Source organism: Grammomys surdaster, unplaced genomic scaffold (assembly GCF_004785775.1).
Source record: "Grammomys surdaster isolate TR1022 unplaced genomic scaffold, NIH_TR_1.0 135, whole genome shotgun sequence".
NCBI classification, from domain to species: domain Eukaryota; kingdom Metazoa; phylum Chordata; class Mammalia; order Rodentia; family Muridae; genus Grammomys; species Grammomys surdaster.
Window position 1 is genome coordinate 4,706,809 of NW_021604593.1, and position 25,659 is coordinate 4,732,467.

Consider the following 25,659-nt stretch of genomic DNA (forward strand, 5'->3'; position numbering starts at 1 on the left):
CCTGGCCCTTCCCCAGCGAGACTCAGGCTCCCCATGAGGTCTGAGGCCCACCACTCCTTGCAGGTCCTTTCCATTTCTTAGTACTTGGGGCTAGCATTCAGTGAGTGCTGTCCACCCATCTGCCCATTCCAAAAAAAGTGCTGATGTGTGTTCAATAAGGTGACCTAGGACTGTACCCAGAGTGTCCACCACTTGACCTCTAACCCACCCACCGCCAGTGGAAACCCCAGGGACCTCACACCATGAGTCTAGGGGAGGTGCTATCCGTGCAGAATTCCTCAGCCCCAGTACCTCAGGGACACCAGCAATAAAAAAGCCTCAGTTGGCCTAGATCTCACTCACACAATAGAAGCAAAGAAAGACACACATTGTTCTGGGTGGTTTTGTCAGGTTTTTCTTTTTTGTTTGTTTCGCTGCATTTTGAACACTAGGGCTTATTTTCAAACAGCACACGGTTGGTCTGCAGAGCGGGACCAGGCTGGGCCAGTGTGCAGGCCCTGCCCAGGGCAGCTGCCAGAAGAGGACCCAAGCCCTGCTCGGTGGCGCGGCCAAGCGTCAGGCAAGTGTGGCGGTGGCTCTGCACCCCCGGCCCGCCCTGAACATGCGGGCATCGGGAACTCAACTAGGGAGGGGACACAGCAGCTTCGGGAACACTGGAGAAGTCCACTGAACTGGGTCGGACGGCTCTTTGGAAAACCACCTCATCTTTGGGGGGAACACCTCTTGGCTTAGGTTTCTGCTCTCCAATTTCCCGACACTTTTCAAGAGTTTCAAAACAAAACAAAAACAAAACAGAAGAGAGATGAAGAAAAAAAAGAAAAGCACACATCTTTTGGGAAAAGGTTCTTCACACACCGGAAGGATGCAGAGGCTCCTCCGTCACTGCACCCGCTCTGTGAAATTCTCCGGGAAGACACCGCGACATTTCTCCAGTTCCTTGTGCTGATTCCAGTCGCTCTCCTTCACACCCATGAGCCAGCCTTCATCCTGGGGCCAACAGAGCATGAATAACACAGGCGCACCTCACAACGCCCTCAAGGATACTAGGACCCAAGCAGACCTGGGAGGAGCAGACCTGGGAGGAGCCAGTCGGCCTGCTATTCGGAATCCTCTGTGCCTGGGCATTGCACTGTGTCGTCAAGTGAACTGTGTCGTCAAGCCTGAACTGTGTCGTCAGTCTTGGCCCATAACCATCTGCTGCTTGAGATGCATGCATCCCTCTAAGAATCCAGACCCTCTAGATACAGCAAACGGCCGGCGCCTGCCACACGCGGCTGCCGCCAGTCCTTGCCACTCCTCTACAGCTCTGAAGAGAGCCAAGTCTCTTTCACCTGTTCTGGGATGGGGTCCACAATGAATCCGAGCTATAGGCAGTGACAAATGATAGCTGTCACACTAACTGTCCCAGACAGTCCTTGGGACTTAAAATACAGCCACAAATACAAGCTATAGGGTCTCATAGTCTAGTTAGATGGCAGATGATCCTGGACCCACTCCCTTGTTCCAACACACCCTCTCCTCTCCTTGTCCCCGTGTCTACCCCCTCACTCCCCAACTCCCTCCACCCCACCCCGCTGCTGAAGCTTCCTTCAGAGCCCAGGGTCTTCTGACTCCTGTGTGTCTCTCTGGACCTGGGTTTCCCAAGTTCTAACAACTTCCAAGAGGAACCCAACTGTCACACCAAGTCTTCAGACTTCTAGAAACATCTAAAAAGTTCCTTAAGTACTAGCAGCTAAGAACATCTAACCAGACCTGTTAGTATAGGCTTGCGTTCCTAGCTATTCTGGAGGATGATCAGAAGTTCAAGGCCAGCCTGGACTAGAGTGAGTGAGTCCAAGGTTACCTCCAGACAATTTACTGAGATCCTGACCCAAAATTAAAAATGTAAAGGGAGGGCTGGAAATACAGCATACTGGTAGAGCATGCATGTAGCCCTTGATTCAATACAATACCCAGCACTGAGAACAAAACAAACAAAAACCTGTGGCTTGCTGCCAAGTCTAAAAACCTCAGTTCAATCCCTGGATCCGATGTGATAGAAGGATTGAAGCCTCCTGTAAGTTGTTCTCTTACAGCAGGTGCAGCCCGTGTCATATGCACGTGCACACAAACACACACACAAATAATGTGATAAAAATTGTAAAGCTTCTGACAGATGTGTTCAGCATTTAGACACTGTGACAGCTGCTGCGGGCACAAAGTTCATGCTTGAGAACTGTTAACCAAGTTGCAAACAAAAGCAAACAAACAAATCCATCCTTCTAGGGACTGGGATGTGGTTGAGTTGGCAGGAGGCCAGCCTGACATGCACCAGGTTCAATCCCCAGCACCCCATGAACCAGGCATGGGAGTGCATGTCAGTGACCCCAGAACTCTGGAGGCAAAGGCAGGAAGATCAGGATTCCAAGACCATTCTCAGCCATATGGTAAGTTCTAGGCTAGCCCTAGAAACATGAGACCTTGTCTCAAAACAAACAGAATCTCACAATGTTCTAAATAAGTTTGCTGTTTTATGTTGGGTTCGCATTTGTAGCTATCCCAGAACACATGAGGACCATGGGTTACAGGGCAGACACGCCCGTCAGAAGGTCCTGAATCCATTCTATTCCGGCCTCCGATTCCATCTTACTCTTCCCGTTGACACTAACCCCCCAGGGTTTTCTGTGCAAGCCCTCACTGCTGGAGTTACAGTGACTGTCCCAAAGCCGGACTATGCCTGGCACCTCCCTGGATCTGTGCCATTTTATTCTAACATTTTCTGTGCTCTTAACACATCTCTGCATCTTTATCAGTCTCTTCTATAGGTCCCCTTTCAACCCCTCCAGCACTCATACACAACCACCCTGATGGCTGGCGGCCAGGGCTTATGCTTCTCAAAATCTCACCCAGCTAGGAAAGACCCACCCGAAGTGGCCAGTAGATTCCTAGGACTTCAGAAGCAGCAGTAGATGGGGCTAGAGAATTCTCGGTTAGCAATGTCCTTGCCACTTAGCATGAGGAACTGAGTTCCAACCCCAAAACCCATGTAAAAAGTCAGATGTAGGGGAATGTATTGGCACCCAGCACTGAAGAAGTAGAGACAGGCTGACCCTATGGCTCCTAAAGATGGAAAACTAAGGTTGGCTTCTAGCCTACACACACACACACACACACACACACACACACACACTGTAGCACCCATAGCTCAGCCAATACCTCCTTAGGGCAAGAGGCCAACCATACAGAGTAGAGCCAGCCCAGAAGGCCAGTGTGAGCCTAGCCTAGCGCTCTGTCACTGTAGGCAGGAACCCCGTAGAAGGAAGGCAGGCCTCAAGGCCAAGAGCATGGCAAAGATAAGAAAAAACTCAGATGCAAAAGTTGGCAGGGCAGCTGGAAGAAATAAAATGCACTACCACCGGCTAAAGTGAGAGGACAGGGACAGGGAAAGGAATATAAATAAGATTAAAGAAAAGAGATGCAGGTAATTGCCAACCTAGACATGCCCTGCTCCAGTGAGCCTCTGCTGCCCCCCTGCTGGCCATGCCCACCATTACATCATCAGCCTGGGGAATCTAGCGCCCTAGGCTCACCTGCTCTTCTGGGTTCTGGAAGGGGATCACCAGCACCACATCGCCAGCTTTGAGTTGCAGCTCGTCAGTGTCAGTGGCCGTGTAATCATGCTGGGCTTGCACCTGTAAAAGTTGGGAGAGCATGTCAGGGGGTTATGTCCCCCATCTAGCCTGCAAAAGACTGAGGTGTATGTGTGTTTGCACTGTACACCAGCTATAGCATAAAGTAGACTTAGAGTGGGCCACAGGTCTCCTGGGCTAAGTGTCTTATCCTTAAACAAGGGTGACCCCAAGGCACCTGAGACAAAGGCTAGCCTACGCTCACCTTGAACATGAATCCTGGGGGCAGGTCCAAGCGTCCAGTCCCAGCGCTGCCCTCCACGGCACCATTCACAGTTGCTGAGAAGGTCTCCACCACCACAGCCGGAAGAGAGCTCTAGGGATAGGGGATAAGTCAGCTGGATCAATGGCAGTGTGGGAAAAACCACAGGAAGGAAGGGGTTGTGTTCGTGTGTCTGGTGCCAAACTACCCTGCCCTGTGCTCTTCAGGGAACTGTGCCCTGCACCCACATGGGTGAGGAACACAGGGAAGCTGCAGACAGGCAGAAGACAGACAGCACTGGGCAGACAGACAACAGGGAAGAAAAAACAGGGCACGGTCCCTGCCGTCTTACGGAGGTCGCTTCACTGGCTGCTGTCTCCCCTGGCTCCTGGGCTCCACCCACCACCTCGGAGGCCTCTGCTGGCTGCAACATAAAATGCCAGCAAGGGATCAGATACAGAGCAGGATGTATCCACAACACACCACAGTAGGGCAGCGTGCAAGTGGGAGGTGGGGCCACAGGTATTGGCCCAGCTGGCCTAGAAATGTGTCTTACACAATCCTGGGGCACCCAGCAGGACAGGCAGGTGGAGAGAAAATACTAGCTGACACACAGTGGGAGGGTGTGTAGGGAACAGTCTGCACCTTAGTGAACGGTAAACCCTACCTTCAAGCCCTTTCCTCTAAATACCACACCTCGTCCTGCCCACTCTGCCAGCCCCTGACTGGCTAGCTAGAGGCTGCTGGATAGCCTGGACCTGCCAAGCATGCTTAGGATATCAGGCAGGATCTTCAGTCCTGGATGCTGCCTTCTCCACAGAATGCTACAGTAGACCATGACAAAGACTCCACTGTGGGCTAACCTCAACCAACACCCAGACTCTGCCACTTCTGAGCACTGAACACTAGTTATTCAACCTTCCTGCCCTCCAGTTTTTCAAATATAGCAAAGATAAAAGCATCTTCTCGATACAGTTATGATGAAGACAAGAAAATTCTGGGAAATGTTAGGTTGTCTAAAATGTCCCTCCACCACCACCACACCCCGCTCTGCAAGGGTTACTTTGAGGTAAGAGAGTAAAAGATGTGACTTGAGCCACGATCACCCACCTTAGGGATTCCCTAGCGACAACAACCTAGGGCCACCAGGCCTTGTCTGTACTGTGCATGTCCTCTGGCTCTTTGTCCATGCTACACCCCAGAGACGGGAAGCCGCCAGATGGGAACAGGAGGAGGGAGCACTTACTTGGGCAGGCCCTGGCTCGGCTGTCTGGCTGGGCCAGGACACAGCAAAGCTGCCCTCAGCAGAACTGGGCTCCCCGGAAGGCAGGATGCCAGCTTGACTCTCTGTGGGCTAGTGACAGGCCACCAAGATGGGGGAGGGGTGAAAAGACCAGGTGGGAAAGGCATATTGGACAAGGGCAGGAGACAAGAGAGGGTGGTCTTTAGTGACCAGCATTAACAAAGGGATGTGGCTCGGGGTATCAGGGTGGTCAGAATTTTGTGGGGTCAACTGCTTCCCATTCCTCTTGTCAGGCAGGTGTGACATCACCACACAGCATAGCATCTACCAAAATGATGTCACCACACAACATACTATCTACCAAAATAGCCAAAATGGCCCTGCCAGCCCACTCCAATCTTATTTCTCTGGTGATTGCAGAAAGACTCTCTCTCTCTCTCTCTCTCTCTCTCTCTCTCTCTCTCTCACTCTCTCTCTCTCACTCTCTCTGTGTGTGTGTGTGTGTGTGTGTGTGTGTGTGTGTGTGTGTATGCATGTGTATATGTCTGTGTATCTGTGTATGTGTCTGTGTGATGGGCATGATGCTTGCACACATATGTGACATGTTTGTGGAAGCTCTTCTGTCTTCCTCAGACACTGTCTACTTCACTCTTTAGGGGGCAGTGTCTCTCATCTGAACTCGGCACTCACCATTTCAGCTAGACTGACTGGCCAGCAAGATCCAGAGACACCCCCCCCCCAATTTCTGCCCCTCAAACTTGTGCCACCACACCTGGTATCTTTTAAAAGGATTTATTATTATTTTTATTTCCGTGTGTGTGTGTGTGTGTGTGTGTGTGTGTGTGTGTGTGTAAGTGTATATGTACCACATGTGTGCAGAGGCCTCCAGAGCCCAGAAGGCATCAGATCCCCTGGAACTGACATTATAGGCAATTGCACACCACCTGATACGAGTACTAGAACTAGAACCCAGTCCTCTGTAAGAACAGTAAGTGCTCTTAACCATTGAACTGTCTCTCCAGCCCAATGCCTGGGATTTTTATCAAACTCAGCTAGCACTTTACAGAACAGAGCTCTTTTATAGAAACTCCCCAGAGTCCTGGCTGCTGTTGGCTCTTGTGAGATTGTGTCCTGGAACCCTGATTCTGTTATCACCAACTGTGAGCACATTCCAAGTGTGAGTCTCTGAGTCTCTGAGCCTCCATGTCCAGAGATCCCAGGGGTGGGTCCCCCGAAAAACAGCTTTCTAATACTTCACTGTAGTCAGGACTCCTTGGCCAGATAGCCATTTTAGATGACCATCTGGCTACTTGACAAGGTAAATCAACAAGACCTGAAATCTAACCAATGTAAGACCCAGCCTTGAGCTACCAAGGAGCCCCATTACCTGGTCCTGATAACGGGGTGCAGTCTCCCTGCCCCTGTGCATATGAGCACAGATAAGCAAGTGTGCCCGTAGGGAGACTGGGGAGAGAAGAGACTGGGGCTTCACACTAAGAGAGGCAGCCCCCAGGGGTGCAGGCACTGGTGCAGAACAAATGTGTGGCTTACCTCCCAGAGGTCCCATGGGATTGACTGAGGCAGCAGTAACAGGAAAAGGACAGAGTCAATACACAGGTTAGAGACAGGGGAGCAAGCACACCAAGGGACCCCACTCACACCCCAATCCTGCAGGCTCCAAACTTGGCTCTAAGGGCTTCAGATCCCAGCTCAGGGAGGCCCACAGGGTACGTAATGGGGCGGGATGCTGGAATGACCAGAGGTTGTGAAATGTTCCCTGAGGAAGAACACCCAGCTAGCCCACATCTGTTCTACATCCAAAGGAAGTCCAGGGGCTAAGGACTGGGATAAGGGCTAGGTCACTGGGCAAAAGGCCTCGCCCCCAAAGACTTGGACCTATGTGGTTCACACAAGCACAAGGCTTAGTCCTGAGGCTGATGGGCCATGGGCATTGGTGGGCACAACCAACCTGACCAGAGGGTGTGGGTGCCTTCACAGGGCTTGCCACTGGTGGAAGGGGCTCGAAGTCCAGGTCTAGTAGACTGGCCTGCTCTGAGAAAGGCCCAGGGGCCTCAAACTTGGTGACAGCACAGCAGAGGAAGGAAGCAGTTAGTAACGGATTGGACCTATGCCTTGTGCACACAGAGGAAAACACACTCACACACACACAGTACCGTCTACAACTACACAAACTAGTACAGGTCACCACCTATGTGAGGATATCTGATCGAAACTACAACATCCAACTACGGGCCAGTTTTGTTGTTGTTGTTGTTTTGTTTTGTTTTTTTGTTTGTTTTTGTTTTGTTTTGTTTCAGCCAAGATCAGATCACTCCTGTCTCTTCTCTGCCCTTTGTCCCGACAAGCTCACCTGACCTTGCCCCTGTATATCAAGAGCAGAACAAGATGGTAGCCTGGTCTAGACATGCCCACCTAAGTCTCCCAGCCAAGTCGCTCTCTGGGACACCCCAACCTGTCATTCAGCTCTAAGGATGAGGAAAGACTTAGCAGCATACATGCCCCAAGGGCATCTTCAGTATGGGATCCCGGTGTCAGGGAGCCTAGGAGTACCTGCATTACAGCTACAGACAACACCCACAGCCACCTCCAGACTCCCTTTTAGGGAACCTGGCTACAGCCCCGCTGTATACATGAAGCTAGTATTCCAACAACAATATAGAGCTCCAGTGTACCCCAGGCTAGCCTTTGAGGGAGACCCCTGAACAAGTCAATCGTTGCTGACTAGGATAAGAGTTCAAGGCTGGGAGGATGTTGGATGACACCAGTGCATGAGGACAAGCTGATGTAAAGAAGTTGCTGTCTAGCTTTGCTTGTGGGCTTTCTCCTCAGAGCTATGGAAGACTTCATCCCAGTGGAAGCAGGAAGATGGTTCAGGGTGCCTCTTCTGACTTCTGCTTGCTTTCCATGGGAGTCCAACTCTGAGAGAGGGCATCCTGGGCCTGTACTCATCCCAAGGCTCCCATGAAGAAAGGCTGGAAAGTTTGGAATATGGCCTGTGGCTCTTCAGAGGAGCCTCTACAGTCCTGAGGACACTAAGGGCCAGATGGTGCACAATTGGGCCAGGTCAAGTGGACCCACTTCACAGAACAAGTGACCTCAGGTTGATCTCAGAAGCTTTCCTTCTTTCCTTCCAGCCAACCTTGTCCAGAAGCTGGGCTGGAGATGCCTCAGGGCTTTGAAATGCATCCTGTGCAAGTGATGCAGGCACCTCTGTCATTCAGCCTCCAATCTTACCCCTCCATGCTCCTTAGAAGTCACCCAGGCCCAGACAGCAATACACCCAAAGTGCTGTAAACAGCGGCCCCCAATCAGGGAGCTGCTCATCTCTCAAGCCTGCCTGTGGCAAGAGACTCTTTCCCACACTGCACACCACATCACACCAAGCAGCCTGTTGGCACCACAGACAACATGAGCCCACCCCTACTCATGCAATACCAACCCAACCTTCTCTTCCACCCCCTAACAGACCGGTAGCTTGAAGATAGACATAAGAACCAGCAAGCAAGGCATGCAATGACATGGGGGGAGGGGAACACATGGAGCCTGGTGGGCCACTGTATGGCTCCCTCTGACACATGGTCATGGAACAAGCTGTAGATCAGGTCCCTCACCAGATAAATGGGGTATGTCCCTTCACAGGGAGCGTTCGAAAATCAAACAAGACAGTGTAAGTAAGAAGCTATACCATCTCCCCTCAGCATCCACTAGCGCCCATGGTATCCCATCCCTCACCTTAAACACATGCTGGTCACCTGCCCAGGTACCTGCCAGCATCCACTAGTGCCCATGGTATCCCACCCCTCACCTTAAACACACATTGGTCACCTGCCCAGGTACCCACCAGCCACAGGCATCTCAGGAAGAAAGGGAAGGATCCCAGCAACAACCTAGTCTGAAGACTCTCCGCCCAGTCCCAGACTGACTGTCCCTCCCTGCCTCTGTAGCACCTTCCCGAACAGGGGTTTTGGTTCCGCTGTGCAGTCCTTCCACAGGAGCTGAAGGCCCACTCTCTCTAGGTGCCTGGTGACTCAGCCACTGATCTCCCTGCTAAGTTGTTTCTTCCACACTCCCACCCTCAGACTCTGCCCCCTTCTCTGGGAATCTGGGATGTACAAATGACCCTGGGGACGTTAGGGTCTAGAGAGACCTGGGAAGGGCTAAGTCCCCTAGTGTCTGGACTAGCCACCTCCACAACAGGGACACCTTGTATAGGGTAGGAGGCTAGGAGACTTAAGGTCATCCTGAAGCAGGGAACTGATCACCCTAGGCGGTCTGACTGTGTGTCAGCCTACTGTGTGTTGGCCTACTCCGATCTTAACAAGATGGTCTTCCACCACAGAAGGCACGTCCCTCTCTATCTCCATCCAAGGGTGGGCATTTCATGACACAAACAACCTCCTGACAGGTTATGTCTCTGCATTTAGGTCATTATAGTATCCACCAGGGCTCTGCCTGATTCCTAGCATTGCCAGCCACCTGTACCACTTAGTGAGCCCTCAGCCCTTCTGGCCTAATTCAGCTATCTCTAACCAAAGCAATGTCTCTGTGAGTCCTTCCCAGGCAAATGTCACCTGTACAAGGAAACATTCCATGGCTGTCCAACCACTCCATGTTCCCCATTATAACATCAATCACTGTGATTGATCAACACCACCAAGAAACAGGGAAGACCTGTCACAATCATGTCCCCTTATCTAGCCATGGTGCATGCTCCGATGGGTGGGGAATGGAAATAGTGGTGATGATGATGATGATGATAATGATGATGGAGGAAAAGAAGATGGATGGATCAAAAATGGAGGCTCCAGGCCATCTCTCCAGCCAAATTCTTGGCTCCTGAGAGAAGCTCAGAGTTTCAGGGTGGAGGATGAAAGGCCATGCATGCTCTGAGAGAAAGAGTGATGTTAGAGAAGAAGGCTGGGCCGCGGTGGACACGGCTGACCTGGGAGGGGGTGGTCACGCTGATCTCAGGGACAAATGCGTCATCAAAAAGGCTGAGAATCTGCTCCTGCTTCATCTCCTTGGATGGGGTGTGTTTGGGAGGCGGAGGGACAGGTGGGCCTTTCCGGAGCTGTGGGCCAGCAAGGGGGAAGCGTGGGAGGCATGGCAGAGTGCAGCACAGGGAGACAGAGACAAAGCCAAGGTTAAGTTAGTCACTCCTGGGCCACGGCCCCACCCAGGTCACTGGGAAGAACAAATGAGTCAATGCTCCCCTAAACAGACACCAAAATGACAGGACACCCCAAGGGAAGACTTCAAGACAGGAGGTCCAAAACCACTGTGCAAAAAGATAAAGAAGTGAATAGAAGCGAAGAAGGTAAACAGAGGCAGATCAAGACCTACCTGGTTCTGACCTCCATAGCCCACTGGGGGAGTCTTCCTTGCCTACCTAGGAAGGAACTTTGAGTGACAGGCTGACTCCCCTAATCTCCGCCCTCCCACAGACTTTCCTTCCACAGAGCCCCAGCTCGGGCTCAGGCTGTCCCTAAAGAAGTCAGCCTGAACTAGGTCCCTGCGATGACCACACAGAAGCAGATCAGGTGAAGGACTGCCTTAGTCTTGGTTTCTTTCCTCTTGCCCTGGGGCAGTTAAAAAGAGTCAGTGAACAGAAGTGTGCCCAGCACTGCCCACTGGCCTGGGATCCAACCTCAACAATGGGAGCGCATTGCTCAGATGTGGGCTCTACTGCCTCTCTCCGCATCCCTGGCCTAGGTGTCCGAGAACAGAAGCTAGAGGACTCACTCTGTTTAACACCACTCAGCTGCCTGCTCCTGGGACCTCTGCTGCAACCCAGAGGGCCTAGTTGAACAGGACAGGTTGGAGAGGACTGAACCCATGCCCCTGAGGTGTCTCCCACCTCTCCTCACTGAGACCATACTCTTTCTGTTACTTTGATAATCCTGTGAGACCACCTAATAGGGTTCCTCCCTCAGTCCCCGCCAGAGAAAGGGTCAGAGCTCCAGAGTCTGGAGAGAGACTGGATACTCAGAGGCTGAACACTCAGAGCAACTCTCTAGAGAGAAAAAGGAGTCAAGGAAACAGGACAGAGAAACGAGGAGACACGGAAGGGGAAGTGCTGCACTTCTATGGATGAGAACGTTTTCAAATACCACTGTGAAGTACACTGGGGCCACCAGGTTCAGTGTAGCCCGTGCAGACTGAGGTCAGTACTGGTTCTTCATGGAGCAGAGGCTCAGGCTCAAAACCCACTCAGGCCCAGGCAGTGGATTATGGAGAAAGAGGAGAGGATAACAGCAAAGAAAGAGTAAGAGAAGAAAACCAGGACATAGAGATAACAGTCATGCCTACCTGAGATGGGGACTTGGGGATGGTGGCCCCAGGTGAGGCCCCACTGGCCGGCTCTGGCTCATGGTTCACTCTGATCTCAGGGGTAGCAGCAGGGGAGCCATCCGGAGGAGGTGAAGGGCTCTTGTTACCTTTTTCAGGGGCACTGTCACTGTAGAAGAACAGAGACTGGTATCAGCAGAACAAAGAACCAAGGCCTGGAGCAGTCTATGAGCACCTGGTGGCTGCCACGGGGAGTTACATGAGTGTATGTGTGAACCCCATGGGTCCACATGTAGAGCTGTGTGTGCATGTGTAAGTTCCATGGATCCACAAGAGGACATGTGTGTACCTGTATGCAGCCCAGGGATCCACATGTGACACTGTGTGCATGTGTGAGCACAACGGCCCTATATGTAAATCTGTGTGTCCATTCGTGAGCCCCACGGACCCACATGTGAAAAACACTGTGGGCTGAAGTGTGTGCCCTATGGATACAGGTATTCATATGTGTGTGTCCTATGGATCCATATGTGAAACCTAAGTGTGCATGTGAGCCCTTATGAGTCCCTTTATGGAACCGTGTGCATGGACAGAGTAGAAGTGTGAAGACCAGGACATGCTCCTGTGTGGTTCATAGGGGGCTTGCCTTGGAAGCAAGGGAGCACCAGCGAGAACCAGTCTCCTCCCCACCAGGGCCTCAGAGCACAAGCAAGCCAGACATCCTAGAGGCAAAGTGAGTCTCTTTCATCAGACAGCAGCCTGTTCACTCAGCCTACTCCCTAGCCTGCTCTGCAGACCTCTGAACCATCTCCCCGCCGTCCCTTCCCAACTGCACAGATTTGACCACAACCCAGGAACCCTCACGCCTGCTGCACTTTCCTTCTCATGGTCCCTAAGCTTAGTCCACACCCTGGAGAGGCATCCCCAGGCAAAGCTGCCACGGATGGACTGGTGGGTCCACTGCAGAGAGGTGACAGTTGAAAGAGTGTCAAGTCCTGAGCAGCAGAGTCTACTTGGGAACACGCGGGGTCAGGGACGTGCACCGCACCTGCACCCACTGGATTTGCAGGGGCAAGGGACCCGCTGATGCGTGCGAACGGCAGCAGTCAACAGCTGTCATAGGCCTACTTAATTTAAGTAAATTAACATTCTCAGCTCAGCTTCCAGGATCGCAATGCACACATTTCAGCTGCTCAAGAGCTATATGAAGTAATCAGCTATGGTGTCGGCATGTGAAGCCCTACAACATTCTAGAAGGACCATTAGAACTGGTACCCCATATGCCTGGTCTAGGGCAGTCTTGTTTTATGGGGGTATAATTTTCTCCCTAAAGACTACATAGCAATGTAAAACACAGTGTATGTGGCGAATGTTGTAAGCAGTGTGGCTCCTTGTCTGTGCTCAGCATTCGTTCCACCCATGAGCTGGCGGTCAGCAGCAGCCCAGGGCTGACTTTAGGGCGTGCAAAGAACAAGGCTACACTCACGCTCAAACCACATTCCAGTACCTTCTGCCTCCCTAGTATCCCAAGTCCTCCATGACCTCCTGACACATGTCCCCAAGCAACAGGACACACGGGCAGGTTAGGGGTTAGTGGGCCCTTCAACAGGGCACAGTCACAAGGCGCATGCGCAGTCAGGGCGGGGCCCCAGAGGCCCTTGGCACTGCACTCAAGGCGGTACCTGTTCTTCTTTCTGCGCAGCCGTGAGAACAGTTTAGTTTTCTTTCTGTGGGAATGGTGCAGTGTGGATGCTTCATTTGGAGGAGAAGTCAGGAGAACTAGACCTTTGTCCACCACCTTCTCCTTCCTTCCTGTTTAGGGGCCTCTAACAAATGGCCACTACCTGTCCTTAGTCTGCCCTTCAGCATGTCTCTGACCTTCCCACACTAACTTCAGCCTGCCCCTGTTCTCTACCTGTTCTCAGCCTTCCTCCCTCTGCTCCTCCCCCCGGATTTTCCACCTACCCCCAGCCTACCCTGATGTCTCCTGCCTTTACCTCTAGGCCTTCTAGTCTCCCCTTCGAGGACCTGCCCTCAGTCTTCACCCCATGTCTCTGTCCTGTGTCCTTGCTTGCCAACTATAGTTGCGACAGATCTTGGAAGGCTACAGGAGGCCAGGGTGGGGCACAAATAGGCAACCTTAGTGAGGAGTATGGCCAAGAACCTGCTCATCCAGCCTGGGCCCCGACAATCTTTCCAACTGGGCCAGGTCCCTCTAAAGTGACCACAGATTAGCCTCATTCCACCTTCCCCTCCCCCATGCTCCCCAGAACACCTCCTGTCTGTCCATTCCACATTTCCTTTTCAGAGGAGAGAAAGGAATAAGACTGTTCATTGAAGCCCTCCAAAGTTCTGGGCAGCAGAGACTTTACAGCGCAATAGAGTGATGCTTACAGTGTTGTCTACATGTGTGCAGTGTGCACACACTCAAACTTACACAAACAAGCATGATCAATACCACATACCCCAACTCTTTCCCTCTCCCTCTCCCTCTCCCTCTCCCTCTCCCCCACCTCTCTCTCTACACACACACACACACACACACACACACACACACACACTGTGGGGGGCAGGGGGAGAGGGAGGGAGAGAGGGTGAAGGGATGCAATCCCAGACTCCAGATTGTTTCTATTCCTTCGCCTCATGATCTCCCTCAGGTGACAGCATCTCCTGGCAGTTGCCCAGGAAAGGCAACAAAGGACAAAGTACCAAGGTACTGCCACCATTCTTGGACCTTACCTTGAGCAAGAGGCACGAAAGCCTGAATGCCAGGAACCACAGCCTTGTGTCAACAATGGTGCCTGTTTCCATCTTGCCCTCTACTCTACGAAGGCTCAGGGAGCTGCAGGCTCCCTGGCTACATTCCTTTCTCCACAGAACAAGACTACAGGAGCTGTTTCCCTGATGCCAGGAGGCAGAGCCTGGAAGATTTCCAGAGGCCCAGGGCCAACCCACAAAGACCAAGAAGGACAAGGATCTCCAGAAGAAGCTGCCTCTGGTGCTGACCGTCAAGTCACAGGCCCACTGACCTCACCCTCCCTGCCTTAACCCACCTGGGCTGGGCCTTGACTGTGAAGGTGTTGCTCCCGTGTTGCTTCTCTAGGCTGACCAGGACATCATTGAGGTTCTGATTGAGCTGCAGGAGTAAGAGTGAAGAGAAGCAGGCTTGGGCACACACACTTTCTACAGAAATAGCTCCTCACTCCTTCCCCTGCCTCTCCCAGGAACGACTTCCCCTGATTCCACCAATGCAAGATGATACCAACACAATGAACCCCAGAAAACCAACGGATGGCATAGAAACCAGGGGACGTGAGCTGTGTTGTTCACAGCTGTCTCTGGGGGCCATCTTTCCTCTCTTGCTATTTAAAGGGATATCCTACACAAGAGTCTACTGTTTGGGGCGAAGTAGAATATTTGTCTAACATATGCAAAGCCTTTGACTGAACCAAAGGCTTTACACGTTAGGCAAGTACTTCACTACTGGACCACGGCCCAGCTCTTTTTGGTTATCTTAGTTTGAGACAATATCTCAGTAAGCTGCCCTGGCCTCAGCTCACAGCTCTTTACCTTAGTCTTCCTGCTTGCTGGATTTCAAACATAAGGCATGTCAACATTTTATTTCTTAAACCTCATTTTTCAAGATTGCAGGACTTAATGTTAATCCTGGTTATTAAGGTCATTTTGCTAAGAAGCCTCCAAACCTAACTACAACTTCCAGAAATCCCTCCAAAAGCACAAGGTAGCAGAAGAAAGAGGTTGCCCCATGCAGACTGTGGGGCTCATTACTGAAAACGTTTCTCTTTTTACTCTGGCCACTAGGAAGTACAGAGATGAATTTTTCTCCTACTTATACGTAATTCTGCCTTTGGTGCCTTGAACTAACTTTGCATAAAGGTTTCCTTCCCTAAAATACCTGTTAGACTTTTTTGATTTACATATTTCTTATTGGGGAACAATTCTGAAAAGTTAAGTCTCTCCTTGTGCCATTATTTAAGTTCCAAGAACTAAGCCCGAATCCCTAACCAGGCTTGTGGGACAAGCACATTTCCCCATCTCACCATCTTGCCTGTTGTATGGTTTGCCTCAAATCTTTAAGAAGGAAGAGGAAAAACAGGAAGAAAAGAGAAGCCTTAAATGGGAGGCTTGTGGTCAGGAAAAGGCCTCAAACCAGCTCTTTCTCTTTAGCCCCAGAACCTGGAATCATCATTTACTTCATTCCTCTGGGTCCAAGGGACAAAGTCAGAACAGCCACCATATGGAGTGGGAGAGCTGTCACACCAGGTGTCTCCAACCGCCATGTAACACAGCTTCCATTCTAATACAACATAAAAGTGTGAGCTTATCACGCCTCTTATGCCAGACACTGGAAGAGAAACATGCCATTTCCCTACCTTAAGGAATACAGGAGACTGTTTTTTAATTACAAAAATTCTGGTAACTTATTTTTTTCCTACAGATTGAGGAAAATATCCATCACCATTTCTAGCCCTGAGCTCTCAGAGTTGTCTGAGAGGATGATCATACTCCAAGAAGGGGCTGATCACATTCCCAAAATGTGGTCCAGGGAAGAAGTACAAGACTGGGTATGGCAGGCTGGGGCTGGATTGGACCACCCACAGCTACCCCAGGTGGAAAAGTTGGCACGGTCACCAGAGTACCCAAGCTCCCCATCCCTGCCTCTGACTGACCCTCTGCACTGCCGGGTCACCCTGGCCTACCTTACTCATCTCTTTGTGGAAGTTTTCCTCCAGACCCGCGATGCTCTGGAACGTGTTGACATAGAAACCTACACGGCTGCCAGAGGGAGAGGAGGTGACATGGTGAGAACACATGTGACTGCATGCTGCATCCTCAGAGACACAGAGCCCTGAAGTGAGTAAGTAGACACAGGGCCAGGCTGACACAGGGCCAGGGTGAGCACCCCTCCTGACTTCACCTGTTCCACAGGGATGGCAGCTCCTCCTGCAGATCCACATTCATCTCCTCAAACACCTTCTGGGCTTTGATGAGCTCCTCTTCTGCCTGGGATGGAGAGGCAATGGGGTATGTTAGAATCTGTGTGGAAATCTGCCCTGGGGAAATGAGCCAGACCTGCCTCCATATCTGGTACCCTCTTCAGCCTGGATGTGGGCCCCAGGGCCTAAGCAGGATAGAAGCTAGCCTGGATGTGGATACCCACCCAGAACTTCCCATTGGAGCCCTAGAGGATACTCTGGGAATAGTGTGTGTTGAGCTGCCATTATAAAAAGAGGGTTTGTTGAGATGGCCAGTAAGAAGGTTGAGGACAAGGGTTGGGGAGATGGTTCGGTTGATAAAGTGCTTTGAGGAGAAACAGGAGAGCCTGAGTTTGATCCCCCAGCAACCACATAGGAGGCCAGATGTGGTGGAACACCCTAGAAATCCCAGTTTTGAAGAGGTGCACACAGAGCGATCCCCAGAGCTCACTGGCTAGCCAGCCAAACTAAACCAATGTTCCTCAGGTCCCAAGGAGAGAACTTGTCTCAAAATACTAATTCGGACAATTTCTTGGGGACAATACAAGAGCTTGACTCTTAGCCTAAACACACATAGACATACACAGTGGGGAAGGGGGTGGCTTGAAATCAAACAACCTACAGAGCTGGAGCACAGAGGCAGACCCCAGACTCAGGCAAACCCTTCCTAATTCCACATCAACCCCCGTGAGCCAAGTGTCAGCCCTGAGATTCAGCTAGCCTGCTACTCCTTTCTATGACCCTTCCTGAAGGTTCCTGATAGCTCTCTTGGGGCCAGAGCCTGCTTCACTTTGGTGTCTAGTTTCTCATTGCTTTCATGGCAAGTTTTCCCCACAAATCCCTCTCCTATGATCTGTGCCAACCAAGGACCAGTGGCAGTGGGTCAGCACCTCTACGATGAGGCAGAGAGGACCGAACTGACCTGAGGTGCTCATGCCCAGTGCTCATGGCTCTTCCTAAATTTCTTATTCTACCAAGAGGTGGCACTAGACCCCAGCACCAAGCAGAGGTATGAGTCACACAGACAGGGTTGATTAAGACTCAATGCTGACTCACGACCCAGGGACCTGGGTCATCAGGCTCAGGGAAGGTGTGAGGCCAGCAGCCTCCCATTCTAAGGCTGGTGCTGAGACCACAGCTAGCCAGAACAACACTCAGACAAAAGCACACCTTTTTTTTTCTTTCCAAGCCAAGCTGGCCACTTCACCTAGCTTCAGGCATACCAGGTCCAGCCCACTGAGCACCCAGCCCGAGTAGATCTCAAGCTAGAGCCTTGGATGGAATAAGAGAAGGGACCTCTGTGACATCTGACCACCATATACTTCAGGTAACACATGGCTCCTGAGAAGCCTTTTTAGAGTCTAATTTAAAGGGGAGGGGGGAAGGACAAAAAGCAATAACAAACAACAACCTTTAAAGGCGAGGCTGGGAAAATAGCTCAGGAAACTCAGTCCCTATGCATAAAGACTTCTGTTGGACCCCCAGAACCACACTTTAAACTTGGGGCCCGGGATCAGAGAGATGGCTTAGTAGTTAGGTTAAAGGGTGCTTCCTGTCCATCCAAAGGACTCAGATTCCGTTCTAGCACCTACATCAGGAAGGTCACAATCCCTTTTAATTCCAGCTTCGGGTGATCTGACTCCCTCTTCTAGCCCCTGAGGGTACCCTCCCAAAGGTGGCAGACACACACACAGACAGACAGACACACACACACACACACACACACAAAGCAGGGCCTGGTGGTATATGTTGTCCCAGCAAAGAGACACGTGAATCCCCTGTCCCCTCTAGCTAGTCAGCTCAGCCTATTTGGTGAGTGTTGGACCAGTGAGAAAGCCTGTCTCATGTGGGACAGAAATGCTCAGCAAGGAAAGGCACTTGCTACAGGAACCTGACAACCTGAATTCAATCCCTGAGGCCCATATAAAAGTAAAAGAAACAAATGGCTCCACAAAGTTTTACATTTAAACTTTAAATCTAAAATGGGTTCTGGGGCTCAAACAGAAGTCATTATGCAGGAGTAGTTACGTTAAAGGGTGCTTCCTGCCCATCCAGAGTTTCCTGAGCTGTTTCCCAGCCATGGTTTTTAATTTGATTCCAAACTGACCTTCACATATGCATGCCCCTACACACCAAATAGCAACAATAACAATAAAATAATAAAGGTAGATGGTACCTGTGCTGGATAGTTTTATGTCAGATTGACACACAGACTAGAGTTATCTAAAAGGAGGGAACCTCAGTTGAGAAAATCCCTCTATGAGATCAATGCCATTAGGCATTTTCTTAATTAGTGATTGATGGGGTGGTTTCATCTCTGGGCTGGTCTTCCTGGATTCTACAAGAAAGCAGGCTGAGCAAGCTATGAGGAGCAAGCCAGTGAGCAGCACCCCCCACGGGATCTGTGTCAGTTCCTGCCTTCAGGTTCCTGCCCTGTTTGAGCTCCTGTCCTGACTTTCTCCAATGATGAATAGCAGTATGGAAATGTAAAGCCAAATAAACCCTTTCTCCCCAATTTGCTGTTTCATCAAAGCAATAGAAACCCTAATTAAGACAGTGCCTGAGGTCTGAGGTTGTCCTCTGGCCAACACACACACACACACACACACACACACACACAAACATACATGCACACAAACACTTAAAGGTGAATTAGGAGGGTGACATAAAGACAAATGATTCCCTTTGGACAGGTCAGATCAAAGCTGGGAGTCTCAGCACAGATAGGACCAGGGACCCAGCAACACAGCATAGAACAAGGGCAGGTCCACTTTAAGTTCCCCGAAGTCAGGGCTTTCGTCCTCTGATTTGTGCCTCAGATCCCTGCCTTTTAGGAAGTGCTTGAAAGGCAAGTATGCACACCATACCACAAATACCACACCTTAGGAAGCACTCAGAAGTGACAGAGCAGAGAAGAGCCGTGGGTAAAACAGGAGACCTCCCAGCCCCCACACCCCTCTCCATTCTAAGACAAAGAGCTGACTGGAGAGTCTGGACCTGGTTTGCAGGCAAGCCCAAGAAGCTGGAGCAAGTCTGGAGAGCTCCCAGGACCAGCCAGGATCATAGGAAAGTCAGTCAGCTCTACAAACACAGACAGCAGAGGATACACTGCCCCTTAAAGTCAAGTCTACCCTCAGGGTGGATTAGGGTCCCAAGCGAAGCTCGCAGCTTACTACTGGTGCCTATTGGTGACAAGGGCAGCTGCAAAGTTGCTCTAGTTTTCCAGCTAGCCATTAGGAGGGGAAGGAGGGGGGAGGGGGGCTCCCATGGGAAAGGTGAAACAGCCCAGCATCTGAAAAGGTGACCCTGTGGCTCAGCCTCCCGCTGCTCCCCCACAGTGAAGTAAGAGCCCTTCCAAGCACGATTCCCCAACCCACGCCCATCTCAGGAGCCCTAAAGCATCAGGTAGACCCCGTCCCAGGGCCTAATGTGTCCCAGGGGCCCCTCCAACTACTCATTCAACGTACTCCACTTTGTAGGGGAAGAAACGCCAAGCGCAGACCTGGCTCTGGCTCTAGCCCCTCTCAGCCACGCAGGGTCCTCATAGTTCTCCTGCTCTACTTTCCAAGGCTGAGTGGGCATTTCCAGACCTGTAAGTCCACACCCACAGGCTCTGAATAACCAGTCACCTTGATCCTTAGCCCCAAGCTTTGGACTTCAAGAAGTTAGGCAGTGGCTCACATCAGAAATTGGGCAGCTAGCCTTGTCAGGTCGGAGCTTCTCCTTCCCCATCCTGCACATTTGATCTGTGAGGTTGCAGAGAATGAAATCAATCGGGAGGTGGCCCCGGAAAAATGGGGCACTCTCCAGGAGAAATCCGACCTCTTTCTGGGTCAAGTCTTGGCTACCTGCCTCATCCCCACTACAAAGGGTTTCCTGAGTCTCAAGCAAGGTTGGAAGAAGAAAAAAAAAAAATGTGGTCCATTTCTCTTGATCTATCTGCCTTATCTCTAGCAGACTCCAGCCAAACTTTAGCCAGTTCAACATTCAGGAAACCAAGAAGACTGTAGGATCCCCTGGCAGGGGAGTGATATGACCCACTGTTTAGTAGAAAGTCCTTTACAACCTTTGCCCTTCATGTAACCTCCAAAGGATGACCTTTCTGGCCCCAGGTCTCCCTGGCATCCCAGCCAGGATACAGAGGCTTCCTAGAGTCTCCTTCGGTGGCCAAGTTCTGAGTCCACTGTAGCAAGGACCACCTTCATGGAGCCCAGACCAGGTTAACTACCCCAGGGCTTGAATTAAGAGCCTCACTCAGCTACAGCCAGCTCTGGGATCCTGGGAGTAAGATTGCCATAGAGAGCAGATATGCTTCTTCAGAAGAACTTTGGAGCTTCTAAACAGTTTAAGGAATTGGGCAGGAGCCCCCAGAGGCAGTGGGATGCTCAAGGGTGTTCCTGGTACAGGATGCCAGTCATCTGAAAAGAGCACAGACCTGAGTAGGGGTCCAGGTCAGCCACAACTTCTAGATACTTGGTCAAATGTCTCTTCTAAAACAGGAATCCCAAGGAATCTAAAAGCCCCACCAAACCCCACCCCGTGCCACACGCCTCCAGCTCAGACTCTGGCCCTGCCTGCCTCTAAAGCCCAGAAAGAAGATAAGCCCTCCCTTATCCCAGAGAAGCTTGTGGAGGCTGGGCAGAGAGACACCCAGGTAGAATAACTAACAGACCAGAAGGCGCCAGCACGTGCAAGGTTAGAAGCCAGTATCACCTGATTTCGGAGCAGGTTAGTTTGAGCTACAAGATGAGCCTGTAGTTTGCCTTGGCACCACTGGGGGGCGGCTTTCTCAAGCAGCGAGACAGGCTGGGGAAGGGGAGGGAGGGAGGGAAGGAGAGGTCAAGGCAAAGGAAAATGGAGAGACAGGAGGGAGGTGGGAGAAAAAAAACAGAGACATAGATAATTAAACACCAAGCCCACAATCCCATGCAGAGATAGACAAACCAGCCCCCATCCGGCTGCCGGCGTGCGGCAGGTGCAGCTTCTCCCTCCCCAAACCCCAAGGCTGAGAAAATAAGGGGACTCCCACCCAAGTGGGTGTGGAGAGGGGGCTTCGAACTGCACAACAGCTATAAGAAAAGTAAGCAGGATAGAGGGGTTTAGCACACAGGGCTCCGCCACCCACCCATACACAACAGGACTATGTGACCCGCCCACAAGCTTGTTCCAGCAAGACAGAATCACATCGGATCCCATGACAGAATTCCACTCAGTGCATTGAGCAAGATAGTGCCACGCCAGGGAAACCCAAGCTGGGTCTATTCTCATTCTGGAAAACTGCCTCCAAGCAGGGCAAAAGGGCAGAAAAAGGCCAGTGACAGCCCCACCCTTCTGCACCCACTACAGGGTCTTCTTCTATCTGGCACTGGGCTCAACGCCATCCCCGTCCAAAGCTGGGAACCTTGGACTAACCTCTCTTGGATTCCCTGACCCTGTCCCAGCCCTTACCTTGGCAATTTTGGCTTCGTCCTTCTTCTTGGCGGTTTGAAGAGACTCATAGTGGTGCCGGGCACTGTCATAGTCCACCAGCTTCCGCCCCCGCTTGGCAATGCGTGACTAACGAGCAGAGAGGGGAGGGATCAGTGGGGCCTGATGCCAGGATCCCCAGGCTGGGCCCAGAGAAAGCAGGCTAGAGAAACACAGCAGGCCTGAAGTAGCATATCTGGGTACAGAATCAAATCTGGCAACAGAGCCTTCTGGAGGCAGGAAGCTCACTCTGCAGGGCACTGTGTCCTCTCTGTGTCACCCACTTTCCTGGCAGCAGGGATTCACCTGTCAAAACCCCTAGCGAGGCCCCAAATCTCCTGAGACACTCTTATCAGTGACTATATATATCTACACTTCCTATAAAGTAGAGAGTCTTCCTAAACATCCTAGGTTCCTTAGACTCGTGAACATCCATGGACACAGCACCTAGGGACCCAGAGGCATTAGTGGAAATCTTAGTATACAAGGCTCCAAACATATATTCAGTTCCAGCAGAAGCAGCCAGATTTCTGAACATTGGATAATATAAACATACCCGCACAGTTAACAGGCAACACACACCCTACCAAACACACAGCACAAATACAGGGACCTTTGGATTGCATGTGCTTGGGTCTTACACACATCCTCACACCTAAGCCCCTGCTTGACTTTATATCAGTAGTAACAATTACTGGAAAAGAGATACTCTCACTTGCCACACTGCCCAAAAGCTGTGCAGGGGCTCCAGGGATGCAGCTTTGTAAGTTGTCACTCATGCTAGGGTAGGCGTAACCCCAAAAATCTTCAACTAGACTTGGTTAAAATTATCTCTTTGGCATATCATCAGTGCCATATAGGAGATAGGGCCAGCTAGTGACTGGTCACAGATAGACCAGTCTTGAAGAAACAAACTGCCCGGCTAAGCAGATACCTGACCATAGGGCAGTCACCTCCCACCTGAGCCAGCCCTACATCATAGGTTTCTCCTAGACTCCAGCTCCTTCCACAAGCTCCAAGCCCAAGCAAGACAATAGGCCCATAGGTCTCTTACCTTGATATCAGGGAACTGGCCCAGGTAGGTGTCCATGGTCAGCAAAGCCTGGTCCACCAGCTTCTGGTGGTAGTCCATCCATAGTAGGTCATTGTTCTGAAACACAGGAATGGGAGTGCTTTGTAGAGCTAAGCCACATAGTCCACGGCTCTCATCCCAGTGCCAATCACCTCAAAGCTCTATGGACTCTCAGTGCCTTGGTTTCCTGAGGTTGCAGTGTCCCTGGGATGACAGCAAGGTTTGAATACAGTAAAGACTATCAGGGTCAGTAAGGGAGGCTGTATGACTAACACACGGGGGCAGCCATATCCCCTTTCTCAAAAGCCAGTGTGACAAGTACCAGAAGCATAGCCTGCAGAAGAGGAAGGCAACTTGGCCAGGTCTACATTGAGTATGAGTGCCCGAGAATCAGCGTAGCTTGCATCAGAAGATGAGACGTTGCGGGGACAGGAGCTGAAGCCAAAAGGGCCCTGGGGGAAGAATCACAGCCACCCTCCCAGGCTCACCTCTGCAATCTTGTTTGCTTCATCCCTGCCAGGCCACTCAGGCTCATACACCTCCTGGAGACACTCACTCAGCTTCTTGGAGGCTTCGTGCATGGCTGTGGGATAGGGAGAAGGTACATGGGTTCCATATGCCACCCCTCATCTAGTTGTTACCACTGCAGATGTGGTCCAGCTGACTCATAGCTCCACCCACCTCAGCTCCATGACCCCAAGTCCTTACAGACAGATGTGCCCTACCTTTAACAGAAGCCAGGTAGGTCCGAAGATCCTTCTGCAGCCGGGTACCCTCTGTCTGCCAGAAAAGCCAAGAACAAGGTCAGGTCCTGGGGACACTGGTCACCAACCCTCACCTTCTTACTACCAATCACATGACAAACAAGGCTTCCCTCTTGCCAACAGCCACCAACCTGTGTTCTCCCTAGAAGCTAGAACCTCAGAGAATAGCAGCTGTGGCCTTCTTGCCATTGTTCCTGTCATTGTCACTCCCTTCATTGGTAGCCCCACAGCCCCACGTGTCAGCCACCACTCGGTAGTGTAAGAATGCTAGAAGACAAGACCCCTGCACAGTGATGTCACACTGTATGTATGTGCATATGTACGTATGTACGTATGTATGTTTGTATGTATGTATGTATGTATGTATGCATGTTTGTATGTATGTTTGTATGTATGTATTTACATATGTACATATGTATGTATGTATGTTTGTGTGTATGTATGTATGTATGTATGTATGTTTGTATATATGTATGTATGTGATACCACACACACCGAGTACACAAACGCAGCAGTTTGGGTCTCAGATGACAGTGAACATGTGACAAATGAGCGCAGAAACATGGCCAGGTGGATTCAAGAACCATCAGGCACCTTGTTCTACAACTTTAGGTAGCACTCAGGAACAGAGACTCCCACAGTGCCAAAGCAAGGACAGAGAGCTCCTGTGAGTCTTCACGGGCACTATGGTGCTGATGGATAGAGGATGGCAGACTCCAAGAAGAAGAAAAGCCCAGAGTTAGCAGAGAACAGAAGTATAGAGATACTGCCAAGAACGCCAAGGGCCTCCAGCCCAGGTGAGAAAGATGGTAGAGAAGGCTGTAGAGAAGGAGTTAGCCAACTAGAAGCTCCCCAAGGCTCCAGGGTAGCAGAACCCCAGAGCCAGCAGAGAGGATGGAACATGGGCTAGACCTTATGTCCCTATGATAGAAGAGTATTGTGGATAGCCCTGGTCTTGTATTTTGATGTTAATTCCACTTTCCTGGGAGGGGATGCAGAGGAGAGAATCAGTACACAGGTGACTTCTATTGAACCTTCTGCCCACCTTAATTTGTAAGATAAAGGCTAGAGCCAGTGATTGGGCAGAGAAGGGGAGAAATAAAGGTTGGTGGGAAGAGGGAAGAGAAGCTGGGGGAGGAAGACGATGGAGGAGGACAACAGAGAAGGGAGAAGCAGGAGGTGGAAGGACAAGCGCGTGGCTTGGGAAACCTGCAAGTTATAAAGGGTCTCGTAGCTGGGGAATAGAGTAGTGATGAATCTATCCAATCTAGGCGTGCAGCTTATATTCATAATTATTGAGCTGTGTTTTCTTTGACCGGTTTTATTTGGGTTGGAGATTTACAGCAACAGAAATGGATCAGGAATGCTGAGACCAGGGTCCCAGGAGAGTTACAACAGGAGAGAGTCCTCAGTCTACCCAAAGTGCTAGGCGGAAGGGAAAGAACAAACAAGTTGGAAGGTCAGTAGTATATCCTGAGCCTGGAGAATACAAAACAAATAATGCCCTGCCTGGCATACCACAGTGCCTGGGAACAGCTCAGATGAGACACTGGCCCCAGAGCTCTGAAGTCAAGCCTCAGGAGATGGGTTTCAGACTGGAGATGAGGCAGGTTGTGACTCAGGAAGAAACCGTCTTAGTCCCTCCCACTCTGCAGGACAGGGATAGAGACATGCCCATGACAGAGGCACAGGAGACCTAGAGGGTACAGCACCCTGGCCTGAAGATGATCTCTGCCTATACTGGTCCACCTCCAGGAAGGGCATTCAAGGACAGGCCATCTTCCTGGCTCAACCCAGCATGTTCGAACCTCTATTACCTATTCCTCTTCCTCTGCTGGGACCTGCACTTCTCCCTGGTGCCCACAGCCCTGTGTACCATCTTCTCCCCATCACTATCTCCACTTGATAAGGATGCTGTGAGGTCAGCAATGTACTGAG

The 25,659-nt window shown here is 51.1% G+C and overlaps 1 protein-coding gene across 4 annotated transcripts in view; it reads right to left on the reverse strand.

Annotated features, from left to right (window-relative positions):
* Window positions 1-371: 371 nt before the first annotated feature.
* Bin1 (bridging integrator 1) overlaps window positions 372-25,659 on the reverse strand; it is a 57,442-nt gene continuing 32,154 nt past the window's right edge. For 2 of the 4 annotated variants that reach the window (XM_028762691.1, XM_028762692.1), the window contains exons 3-14: window positions 23,683-23,737; window positions 23,446-23,540; window positions 22,940-23,035; window positions 21,868-21,975; window positions 16,362-16,447; window positions 16,144-16,219; window positions 14,476-14,558; window positions 11,444-11,591; window positions 4,223-4,294; window positions 3,874-3,984; window positions 3,570-3,671; window positions 372-987 (exon numbers count right to left, since the gene is read on the reverse strand). In XM_028762691.1, coding sequence (XP_028618524.1) covers window positions 880-987; window positions 3,570-3,671; window positions 3,874-3,984; window positions 4,223-4,294; window positions 11,444-11,591; window positions 14,476-14,558; window positions 16,144-16,219; window positions 16,362-16,447; window positions 21,868-21,975; window positions 22,940-23,035; window positions 23,446-23,540; window positions 23,683-23,737 — 1,140 coding nt within the window. In that variant the 3' untranslated portion in view covers window positions 372-879. Of the gene's footprint in view, window positions 988-3,569; window positions 3,672-3,873; window positions 3,985-4,222; window positions 4,295-5,116; window positions 5,225-6,664; window positions 6,689-7,082; window positions 7,191-10,076; window positions 10,206-11,443; window positions 11,592-14,475; window positions 14,559-16,143; window positions 16,220-16,361; window positions 16,448-21,867; window positions 21,976-22,939; window positions 23,036-23,445; window positions 23,541-23,682; window positions 23,738-25,659 lie in introns of all 4 variants that reach the window. The other 2 variants (XM_028762695.1, XM_028762693.1) reach the window with 2 other exon arrangements.